General features: G+C 41.3%; 1 protein-coding gene across 4 annotated transcripts in view; it reads left to right on the top strand.

The window, feature by feature from the left end:
* The first annotated feature begins 1636 nt into the window (after positions 1–1636).
* The window catches only part of LOC149322312 (E3 ubiquitin-protein ligase RNF213-like), a 218258-nt gene continuing 207110 nt past the window's right edge, over positions 1637–12784 (top strand). For all 4 annotated transcript variants that reach the window (XM_089539242.1, XM_089539250.1, XM_089539260.1 and 1 more), the window contains exons 1-3: positions 1637–1770; positions 10732–10872; positions 12485–12675. In XM_089539242.1, the coding sequence (XP_089395368.1) occupies positions 12508–12675 (168 nt within the window). In that variant the 5' untranslated portion in view covers positions 1637–1770; positions 10732–10872; positions 12485–12507. The remainder of the gene's footprint in view (positions 1771–10731; positions 10873–12484; positions 12676–12784) is intronic.

A 12784-nucleotide genomic window follows, 5' to 3' on the forward strand; every position in this document is an offset into this window, starting at 1 on the left:
TGTGTGTCTTTGGTGCTATTTTATGTTCTTTTGCTGTCTGTTTTATTGAGTCATTTCCTGTATTGCTATGTATTTTATATGTATTATCCTACTAGAAAGGCCCCTTCCCCATCACCACTCCCTTCTCCTTTTGTGTCGTGTCTTTTTAGATTGTAAGCCTGAGGGCAGGGAACCGTCCAATTAAAAAGATTGTATGTACAGCGTTGTGTAAATTTACAGCGCTTTATAAATAAAGGTTAATAATAATAATAAGAAATAATCCAGACTGACACCACTTTAAGTGTCCTGGCTCAGTACTAGGAAATTTGGGGGACTGTAGTTTTGTGAGACATTGAGACTTCTCTGTCAAAGAGCTCTGATGCCACAATAAACTACAATTTCCAGGATTCCCTAGCACTGAGTCAAGGCAGTTAAAGCAATCACAAACTGCATTATTTCTGCACTGTGTTTTGGACCAGAGACAGAGAGATAGATATGAATTGCCACAACCAACTTCCCAAAATCCCACAGAATTCTTCCCAGGATTCCATAGCCACAACCAACTACACTTCCCAGAATTCTCTACCATTGAGCCAGGGCAGTTAAAATGGTCTCAAACTGGATTGTTTCTGCTGTGTGTTTTGGACCAGAGACAGATAGATAGATGAATAGATATGAATTACCACAACCAACAACACTTTCCAGAATCCCCTAGACTTGAGCCACAGCAGTTAAAAGTGGTGCCAAACTGGGTTACTTGATTTTAGCATTGAATTTGTTGTAGTAATTTAATTCTATTTTAATATACACTTGTCCCTCCATATCCGCTGGTGTTAGGGGCCCAAGATCCCCGTGAATATGGGAAAACCACAAATAACAAAAACACCATGTTTTTACCTGAGAGAGTACCTCTCTAGGAATCTTTAGGTCCTCTGGTGCAACTCTGTGGTCAACATCTTGCAGAAATTGACCATAGAGTTGCACTTGGGGAACTACAAATGCCTAGTAGAGTATCCTCTCTAGGAATCTCTAGGCCTTTCGGTGCAACTTTTAGTTAAATTTGACCATAGAGTTGCACTGGAGGAGGACCTAGATATTCCTAGAGAGAACATATTCATCAAATCCGTAAATAACCCATGAATAATTTGAATTTTTCCTTGCTGTTTCCCGCCTCGATCCTCAGACGGGAGAGGCAGGATACAAATAAATATTTTATTATTATTATTATAATCAAATCCGCAAACATCAAATCTGCAAATACGGAGTGATGAGTGTGTATACAGTATTTTTGTAGGTTTTTAACTGTATGGTGGTTTGAAATATCCTGGTTTGGTACCGCTTTAACTCTTTTTCTGGCTCAAGGCTATGGAATTCTGGGAGTTGGAGTTTGTTGTGGGGCCCACAACAAACCCCAACTCCCAGAATTCCATAGCCTTGAGCCAGAAAAAGAGTTAAAGCGGTGCCTAGCCGGGTTATTTCTCCAGTGTGGATGCAACCCAGGCCAAACCATCCCCTCAGGCTGAGAGTGGCAACCAAGGCTGGAATGGCGGCCTTTCGGGCTCAGCTTGAGGGAGGCGTCTGAAGAGGAGGAGGAGGAGGAAATGGAGGAGGAGGCCTAGGAAGCCCTGGGTGGGAGTGACGCCGGGAAAACGAAACCTCCTTCGCCCTCCAATAAGAAGAGAGCGAGGCGCCCTGGAAAGCGAAACTTTCCCGGCATCTGCTTTGAGGGAAGGAGGAGGAGGAGGAAGGGTCCAATTTGGTGGCAGGAAGGGAGCATCTTTTCGGAGCCAGGTAAGGCGTCTTTCCCGCTCAGGCACCTTAACATTGACCCATGGGGGGAAGGTGCCCTGCTTTGAGTGTTGGGACTTTGGAGACCAGGGTTCGAATCCTGGCTCGACTCTGTATACATAGAACACTATGGGGGTGGCCTTGGTCGAGTCACGCTCTCTCAGCCTCAAGAGTGGCCCAGAGTCCTCAGCGCAAACGAGGACGAAGTGGGGGCCGTGCGAGAATAAAAGAAAAAAGGAGGACATGATGGCCATAGGAAAGCTAGTAAGACATGCAAATGCATGCTGCTTAGGTCCACTGCAGAAACAATCCAGTTTGAGACCGCTTTAACTGCCCTGGCTCAGTGGATATTGGGATTTGTAGTTTGTTGTGGCACCAGAGCTCTCTAAATACCTCACAAAACTACAGTTCCCAGAACTCCCTAGCATTGAGCCAGGGCAGTTAAAGCAGCCACAAACTGGGTTATTTCTGCGGTGTGTTTTGGACCCTCTGTGCCACCGCAAACTGCCCTTCCCAGAATTCCATAGCCTTGAGCCATGGCCGTTCAAACGGTGTGGAAACGGATTGCAGTGCAGATGCTGGAGGAAAGACATGAAGGACGCAATTTAGGCGGTGTGGTGTTTTGCAATAACAATAATAACAATAATAAAACCTTCTACAGCTTCCAAAGTCCGGAGTTTGGGGCTTTGGCTCCCAGGTTATCTGACGCACTTTCTCTTTCGAAAGCCACCGCGGGGGAAAAGGCAGCTCTGGCCGGTTCCTTGGCTGCTAATCTCTGCTGAAGAGTCTAGTAATCCTCCTCTTCCTTCCTACAGTTTGAGAAAGGCGCCTAGTTCCCCTTTGTTGCTGGGGTTTTAAACAGGGACCTCAGCTGTTACAGGAACATTAGTTCGTTTTCACTGCTGTGACAACCTTCTCTGGAATTCTGGGACTTGTAGTTTCCCTGGGGGAAACTACAAGTCCCAGAATTCCACAGACTGTTGCCATGACAGTCTTAAAAGCCGACCAGGTACAGTGGTTTAAGTGTTGCACTAGGACTCTGGAGACCAAGGTTCAAATCCCGGCTCAGCCATGGAAACCCACTGAGTGGCCTTGGGCAAGGCACACTCTCTCAGCCTCGGGATGGCCATGGCAAAAACCCTTCTGAAGGAATCTTGCCAAGAAAGCCCCATGATAGTTTTGCCATTAGGGTTGCCATAAGTCGGAAACAGATTGAAGACACACAGCAGCAACGGGTCTAAGATCTTTCTGTGTGAAGCATTTTAAATGTCTGTCCCTAAACTGCAAATCCCAGGATCCTACAGGAGGCAACCACAGTAGCGGTTAATGTGGAATCATAGCGCTGTAACAGTGTGGTGCCATATTGTTTACCTGGTCATCTTCTTGATTTACCATTTTGGTCAAGAATTGCCTCAGAAAAGAAATTTAGGTCTAAAACACACTGCAGAAATAATCCAGTTTGAGACCAGTCTTACTGCCCTGGCTCAGTGCTAGGGAATCCTGAGAACTGTAGTTTATTGTGGCACCAGAGCTCTCTGACAGAGAAGGCTCAATGTCTCACAAACACTACAAATCCCAACATCCTCTAGCACTGAGTCAGGGCAGTTAAAGCAGTTTCAAACTGGATTATTTCTGCCATGTGTTTTGGACCTTATTCAAGGGAAGCCTTGCAGGCCATGCAGGAAAGTACAACAAAATCCACAAAACAGCAGTATCTTTATTGGGGCCATTAAAAAGCACAAAATACATTGTCCAAACTTCACTGGTTTCTTTGGCTGCATCCACACTGCAGAAACAACCCACTTTGACACCCCTTTAACTGCTATGGCTCAGTCCTATGGAATTCTGGGAAACTAGTTTTGTGTGACATGTAGCCTCCTCTGTCAGAGAGCTCTAGTGCCACAACAAACTACAATAGCAAGCAATGGGAAGTACATTTCTATACTGCTTATCAGTGCACTTAAACACTCCTTAAGCAGTTTACAATGTGTAAGCTAATTCCCAGCATTCCATAGCCTGAAGTGGCGTGAAACTGGATTGTTTCTGCCGTGTGGACGCCACTTTCATCAGGCAGAAGCCATGCAGGGGAAGAAAAGTGAGGATGCTGGAGTGAGAGGCCTACATTTTGCCTCAGGTGTTACTCCTGTTGTGTGTTAATCATGACTTTTTAATTGGTATAACGAATGTATTGTGTGTGTTTTAATGGTTTTTATAGTATTGTTATTTCAATTGTTGGTTTTATTTGTTGTTGTTGTTGTTTTCAGTTATGTTTTGTATTTTAACATGTTGCACCTTGCCTTGAGGAGAGGCGGGAAAATAATAAAGTTTATTATTATTATTATTACTATTATTCTTAAGAGGGTTTGGAGGGAGATGGCTGCCTCTCTCTCCTCCTTGGCCACCTGGAGGCTGGAGACAAAGGGCAATACAAGCCAGGTAATAAATATCTTTTCCAGCATCCTTAGAGCAGCAAAGTAACTTCCCTTGAAATCTAGGCTATCTCTGCCCTGGACCTCCCTTTGATATATATAGCAATGGTGGTGGGGGGGGGGGGTCATTCCTTAAGATTCAAGAGAATAACAGCTTCCAAGCATTTTTGGAAACGCAAGGTATTCTGGGACTTGTAGTGCTGGATGCTGCTGTGTGTGTGTTTGCCTCCAATGTTATCCGCCTTCCCATTGGTCACAGCGGGAGCGTCTCGGTCGTAGGTCGGATGGAGAGCGAGTAGAACGTTCGCCCTTAATTTGCATAGTGGTCTCTGATTGGTCGCTTATCCTGGCTGGGAATGGATGGATGGCGGGGTAGTGAAAAGCAGCGTGAGGCAGGCGTGATATAAGCCTCTCTTCAGGCACAGCTGACTGGCGGCGGGCGTGGCTATCTTTAAACAGCCAAATTTCATAAACCTTGGCTCTAGTCAGTTTCTGGTTTCGTTTAGTGGTGTTCTGCTTACCTCAGCATCCTGGTCTCAAAGAGAGAGTTCCAGAAGTGGCTTTGTTTGTGTGCAGTCCCCATTGTGTTACACATTGTGTGTGCTGCCCTCATTGATCCAGCTTGGTATATGACTAATTAACACACTACACTCTCATTCCACTTTTAACTGCTCTGGCTGCCTCCTGTTGCATTCTGGGATTTGCAGTTTAGGAGGGGACATTTAGAATATTCAGCCAGAGAGCTCTTAGGCATCACAGAACTACAAGCCCTACAATACAACAGGAGGCAGCCAGAGCAGTCAAAGTGGAATAGCAGCACTGTAAGAGTGTAGTGCAACAACTCTAGGTTCAAATCACAGCTTGGCCATGGAAACCCATACACTACGCCCAGTGGACTTCCATGGCCAAGCTGGGATTTGAACCTTGGGCTGCATCCGCATTGGAGAAATAATCCAGTTTGTTCGCCACATGAGGCCTTTTTTTTTTTTTTTTGTAAAGAAGGTATTCCTAAAATTAGATGGCTCAGATATGCAGACTTGATGAAACATGAACAAGGTGGAATGGTGATTAAATCACAAGAGGAACTACAGGAAGTTGGCCTATCGTGCCACTGGTACCTACATAGATAGTTGAAAGAGAGATGGAAAATGGATAAAAAACTAACAGGAATTCAGAATCAAATAGCAGAGTGGGAGGAAATAATAAGTAAAGGAAGGAAGAAAGCGATTACGAGATTTTATAAATTGTTATTGACATGGGAGACTGAAGAAGAAGTCATTAGACACAGCGTGGTAAGATGGGCCCAAAATGCCGGACACAACTTAGAATATAAAAAATGGGAATATGTTTGGAATAAAGGGTTAAAACACGCAGTCAACCAGGATATGAAAGAAAATGTATATAAGATGACATATATGTGGCACCTGTCACCACAAAGAATCTCATATATGTATAAAGGAACCAAACCAGAGTGTTGGAAATGTGTAAACGTGACTGGAACATACTTCCACATGTGGTGGACCTGTGATGTAGCAAAACGATTTTGGTTAGAACTACATAAAATAATAACATTGGAATTTAAAATCCAGATAGCATTTCTTCCAGAGATTTACTTGTTAAGTATGATTAGTAACAAATTAGAAAATCAACATGGGAAATTATTATTTTATACATTTGTATGTGCTAGAATAATATATGCAAAAGAATGGAAATCAAAACATGCTCCCTCTGTGAATAATTGGCTGATTAAGATGTATGAAACTGCAGAAATGGACACTCTTATCTTGGTTGAAAGATAAGAGTGAAGAAGCTATTAAGAAGGATTGGCAATTACTTTATGCTTTATTACAGAAAAAATGGTCTAATTTTATGATATTATAAGGATAATCTATTTTGGGAGGGAAGACAACAATGATATAGATGGAAAATAAGTATTGGAACGCAAATTTAGAACTTCGATTTTTTTAAAATTAAAATTAACAAGGTCAAGCTATGTATAAGAAGGTTTACTCGGAGAAACGGTAACTTGGGTTGATAGAAAAAAAGAAGACAAAATATAGAAAATATAGAGGTTTAAAGAAATATATTAAGAACTTATGTGAAGAATAAGACTAGAAAACAATGTAAGATAGAACAAAAGGATAAATAACAAATTAAGGAAGGTACCCATGCAGTAGGAAGTGGATTTGTTGTTATATGTGATTTTAATAGCTTGTAACTATGGTCTTTTGTTAATGTCATTTATTGTAATAGTTTTGTTATGTTATGTGATTATATGTTGATGTATTATGTTATTTGTTGAAAACTTAAAAAAAATAATAATAAAAAGAGAAATAATCCAGTTTGACACCACTTCAACTGCCACGGCTCAATGCTGTGGAATACTGGCAACTGTAGTTTTGTGGGGTGTTTTCTCTGTCAGAGAGGTCTGCTGCCACAACAAACTACAATACTCAGAATTCCATAGCACTGAGCCTTGGCAGTTAAAAGTGACTTCAGACTGGATTATTTCTGGTTTTTCCAGTTCGTTCCTTAGAAATACAGTGTTAGAAATACTTAATATTCATTGGTGGTTTCCCTTCCAAGTAACCTCTTCCACAAGATCTGAGAAGTCAAAGAGAAATTTAAAGGAAGGATGGGGGTGCTTAGATTGACATCTTTGATTGCTAAAGAGGAGTCCTTGTTGATATGCAAATGGACTTTAAATTTGCTGGACTTTACTCAATTGTTGCATGGCCAGAGGAGGGGGGGGCAGCCTGTGAAAGATACCTTCCCCATACCATCTTAAGTAAGAACAGAAACAACAAAATGCAGGCATATTACTGACATCTCTAATTTTTCTCCTGTTTGGTATGTAACATCTTGTCTGATGAAAAAGTCAGTGCAGCTTTAAAAATACAGTACGCCTGTACCATATGCAGGCTTGCCATATGTGGACTTGATGTCACACGGACAGTGAGCCCCCGATAAGTGAATGCCGCACACAAGGTGCAGTTGGTGGGAGCATGCCGCCATTGAAAACATCGAGGCTTAAGATCCCATAATATTTATTTTACGTGGTGGTGGTGGAATGGATCCCTGTGTAAATCGAGGGTCTGCTGTATATTGTACATTTTGGTTGGCCAACAAAGGTATCACGGTTTGGTGGATTTTTGTTTGAATTTACTCAATGGCCAACACAGCTACCCCTGCATGTTTTCTAAATTGAGACTATTGTACTTTGGCCACACCAAAAGTAAAAATGAATAATTAGTGAATACAATGATGCTAGGAAAGGTGGTAGGCAGCTGAAAGAAAGACCACATGCTAGGTGGATAGACTCAGCCAGGACATGGGCCTAAGCCTGCAAGCCCTGAGTAGAAAGATTGAGGGCAGGGGGTCTTGGAGATGCCTCATCCACAGGGTCGCCATGAGTTGAGGTTGACTTGAGGGCAGCTAACAGTAATAAGTGCAATTCTGATGCTGAGAGAAATTGTCTCTTGAACTCTTTTTGTATTTGATGTGGGAGGATCCCTTTATAAGCCTGTAGTAGATGTCTCTACTTTTAAAGGTTGTGGCTGCTGTTCTGTTTCCTATAGGGAAGGGGCAGGAAAGTCTCCCTTGAGTGATAGGAGCAGCAGTTAAAATGGTGGGGTGGAGGGGAAGGGATGCTGTTTCTATATGAAGTTTAGCAGACCTGGGCAGGTAGAAAGCTGCAGTTCAGAGCACTGAGCAAGGCAAGATGAAACAAGAGGGTAGGGTAGAGGGCAGGCCAACCCCTTCTTTATGGGCAATATTGATATCCATAAAAATAGGAGCTTGTACCCCAGTGCGATTAAGCCAACATCTACACAAGGGAAAGGAGAATTTGTAGTTTTATTTGCTGCAGTGAATAGGCATCAGTGGTCTCATGACCCAAAGGTCTGACTCACAGGAAAGAAACAGACAATAATGCATATATACTTCTCCATATGATTACCACACAGCATCCTATCTCTAAGTAACTATAATGTCACCAATTAGCAGGTCATATTTCTACAGCATGTGTACAAAACAGATTACATACTGCTATCTCATAATGATCCTGCACACTGCCTGGTAACTCAAAAATCAAGGAGAGTACCTTTTGACAGAGAGGTGTGTTTTAGGGCTCGTAACGCTGATATGGCACCAGAGTACTGGAATTCTATATGAACTTGGGATGCCTCCAAGTGTACATGTTCTGTACCAGGCACCATCCATAACTAGGTATATTTAGATGCCATTCTATCAGCCATGTGTGCATTAAGCCTCAAGCTTTGTCTGACAGGGTGGCTTAGTAGTTAAGATGCTGACTCTGATGATCACAAGGTCAGCAGTTTGAGACCCAAGTGTTGTGCGAGGGGATGAGCTCCCATCATTAGTCCCAGCTTCTGCCAACCTAGCAGTTCAAAAGCATGTAAAAATGCAAGTAGATAAATAGGTACCGCTTTGGTGGGAAAATAACAGTGATTCCTGTGCCTTGGTGTTTACTCATGCTGGCCACATGACCACAGAGTCGTCTTTGACAATGCTGACTCCCTCTGCTTAGTAATGGAGACGAGCACCACTCCCTACAGTCGGACAGTACTGGACAAACCTGTCAAAGGGGAAACCTTTCCCCTTTTTTGTCTTGGTCATTCCCCTTTGCTGCACTCCATTCTCTGCTTTGCTGTCAAGTTGACATATTTAGCAAGATTGCTTGCTAAATGGAAAAACTGTAGGAAAGGGCAGGCATGGTATTTCCAAACTGGTTCCTCTTACTGGTTTTTCATACTGGCTTACTATTTTCTCCCAGTATACTATATCAATATTGCTATTATTACACTCTTTCAGCTTTAGAGGAAGGTAAAGGCAAACCCCCTCTTAACAAATCTTGCCAAGAAAACCCAATGCTAGGTTTGCCTTAGAGTTGCCATGTTGGAAACAACTTGAAGGCACACAACAACAATTCATATTATACAGATATTTCCACCATGCTCTATATGTGAAGATTATGGGGTCATGTCCAAGCAAAGTTACCACCAAACAAGTTACAGCAGCTTAAAACAATGATTTGTATAATATAAAAATATACTAAACGTAATTAACAACTTAATGATTCAAAATTAGGTGTATACGCATTTGAGATAAATTTGGGAGGCCCAGAGATGTTTGTGAACACCCAGATTCTTACACAGTACCTAAATGAAACCAGTATTGGTGAGAGTGTGGTCTCTGACAGGAGCGTATTGCATAATGGGTACCATGGCTGGGAAAGCCTTCCCATGCCATTACACTGTGTATTGGCCTCATTGGTGGAACTTACTGGTGCTTTGTTTTCTATAAAAATAAAAGAGCAGAGTCTTGTCTGGAGAGCTTGTCAAGTGCATTAGGGAAAGGGTGGGGTATTTTTCTTTTCTCTCTACATGATTGTGCCCCTTCCCCTTGTAAGAACAGAACATAGCAGAATATACATGCACCAAGACAGCAAGGAATTGGGTGGCATTTCTTCCACCTAATTCTACCTGGAAGAGCCTCAAAAGTATTTTAACTTCAGTATCTCAGTTTGGAGCATATAAACATGAAGACCTTAGGAACTTCTGATCATTTTAAACAATGCTGGGAAATTGTGTCCCCTTTCTTTGTTTTTTGGATTACAGTTCCATAATCTTTCATAATTTATTGTGATGGCTAGAGCAAATAGAAGTGATAGACTAAAAACAACTGAAGAGCTGGTTTCTCACACCCACTTTTAACAGTTGTACAACAGTCAAAATTGAGCAGATGAAGTACTATTCACATCTGTGTGGTTAAAGGTGCAGCACAAGAACGTTTTTGAGCGTATTGGAGCTGTACATATGCATAGCTGTGGGCTTGGCAGGATTGATGCCGTTCTTCAGTATGAAGGTGACTATTACAAAGATTAGGATGGTCGGAGTGGATATAGTTGGTTTTGGAGACCTGGCATAAAGTGTAAAAGTGGTATAATATAAACTACAAAAATCTAACCTTTTGGCCATGTTCTTTCAGAATGTTGTGAGTTATCAGAAAAGGGGTTTTAAGCTTCAAATGGAGAAGCAAAACTTTATTGTCTTTGTTTTATTACCTGAGTTCTCAGTCATCTCATAGCCATGAGAGTGGATGGACTAACTTTACTGTGTACAGGGACACGTTCTTTACAACATCCCAAAGCAAAAATGTTGACATTGTGATTGCAGCACCACCAGGAGCCAGATTATTCCGGTTCCTTTTTTGCTCTGGTCCTTTGGAGTGCGGTATCAGAGTGGCTTCCATCTGCTTTGGGGGGGGGGGGGGTTGTCGTATGAATGCCATGCCCCCACAATGGCCAGAAGCCGCTTTATTTGGCCTGCGTGCTCCAGGCCTCAATCTGTAATTATTTTCTTATCCAGCAGTACTAATTAATCATGTTATTCATTCTCCCATAAAAATCTCTATACAAAAATGTCTAGTTTCAGTTTCTGTTTACAGTCAGTGAAACAGTAGGCATCCAAGTATGACTAATGTTCTCTCCACAATTTATTTTGTCTTCCAACAGGCTGTAAAAAAAGATTCACCCTGGGGCGCAAATCACGAAAAAAGGGCTTTAAATGCCCTAAATGTGGCATCTCTCAAAATGCATCAAACAACTTTTGCAGTAACTGTGGGGAGAGGCTGGTTCTTGTTACCAGCACACAAAGTAAGATATTTATGGTATTAACTATAAATCATTAAGTAAATTATAGCAATCTTATACTGATTGCATTTATGTGGTCTTTTATGCTTTGCACCTCATGATGTATTTATATGAAATATGCATGTTCAATGTATTTTATTAAAGCCTGCTGCATTTATAATGTTCTCATTGGCTGCATCACACTGTAGAAATAATCCAGTTTGACATGTCCTTAACTGCCATGGCTCAATGCTATTGAATCCTAGAAACTGTAGTTTGTCGTAGCATCAGAGCTTTCTGACAGAGAAGGCTAAATGTCTCACAAAACTACAATTCCCAGAATTTCATAGCACTAAGATATGGCAGTTAAAGTGGTATCAACGTGGATTATTTCTTCAGTGCAGACATAGCCATTGAGACATGTACCAGTTGTTTACATTCTGATTGATAATGATTTAAGAGATAAAAAGGTTTCTATTTCATCCATCTCTCTATTTTTAAAAATGTATCCCTTCCATCTCCCATGTTACTTATTGGGAATATTTGCTCAGCACGTGCTTCCTTCAGCCCCATTTGTACATTCGTCATACTTCCCACAGTTGCTGAGTATGGGCTACATGTTCACTGTCTCTTCAACTGCAAAGTAAAACCATAGCAGTTAGGATTTGACTAACAAAACATTTTTAAAAACCTTTCCCTTCACACAATTTAAAGAACATAAGGTTAAGAATAGAAGAAAAAGAAGAAGAATTAGAATTAGAAGAGGAAGAAGGGGAGGTTCTCTCATTTCATTATTTGGACAGTAACTTTCATCAACCAGAATTACAGTTTGTCAAAATATGCCATCATAATACCATTCAAAATTATCCGTTAAATATGGTATGTTTTAAAAAATATTTATATTGTGCCTGATGTTGTAGATAAAACATTCCTAGGTCCAAAACACATTGCAAAAATAATCCAGTTTGAGATAGCTTTAACTGCCCTGGCTCAATGCTAGGGAATTCTGGGAACTGCAGTTTTGTGAGACATTTAGCCTTCTCTGTCAGAGAACTCTGATCCCACAATAAACTACAATTCCCATGATCCCCTAGCATTGAGCCAGGGCAGTTAAAGCAGTCTCAAACTGGATTATTTTTCAGTGTGTTTTGGACCTTAATTGCTAACACAGTTTTTTTAAATAATAAAGAATATGAAGCACATTAATAACAGCACATATATTTTTAAAACTATAGAAAAATAGCCGTGAGACTAGTCACAGGGAACAGTGGCTTGTTTGCACATTAATTGTACATTTTATTCATAGCTCATTTTGAAGGTGATGTGTGCTGATACTGTGAAGTGTGTGAAAGACTCTGGAGCAGATGCATTCTTATATGATCTTGAAGCAATAGAAAGTTGCGTCCTAGGATATTCATGAAACTGCATCATCTTGTATCATTTTAATGGACTCCTTCAATCCATATGTTTTAGTGTCTCCTCGGTATGGCAGCTGTACCCTAAAGTGCAAACTTGAGAATTTAATAAGTAAACTTTGAGGGTGGGACAGAAACTGTATTTCAGTGACTTCATTCCCTGACTCTAAAGTGACTGTAGATTTCTTTTTAGTTAACTTTCCAGAGGACTTTTGTTTCAGTTGCAGAAAAGAAGGATGCAAATATGACATCAGATGTGAGGATGGAGCCAGGGGGAGAGTTGAAGGTGGAAAGCTCTCTTTCCTTGGGATCATCTGTTGATGAATATACACTTACTGAACAAGCACAGAGGGAGCCAGAACAGTCTCTGCCGAAGAGCCTTGAGAGTCAGGCCTTGTGTTCACAGAAAAAAGTAAGTATATCTTATGTATAGATTAGTTTTCAATACTCATTTCGTGAAGCAGGCAAATGACCAGCTCATGGTTTGGAGCATTAATAGTTTCACTGGGTGTGCTTTCTAA

This window comes from Sceloporus occidentalis, unplaced genomic scaffold (assembly GCF_023333645.1).
Source record: "Sceloporus occidentalis isolate IW3139 unplaced genomic scaffold, rSceOcc1.0.p SCAF_1, whole genome shotgun sequence".
Classification (NCBI taxonomy): Eukaryota; Metazoa; Chordata; class Lepidosauria; order Squamata; family Phrynosomatidae; genus Sceloporus; species Sceloporus occidentalis.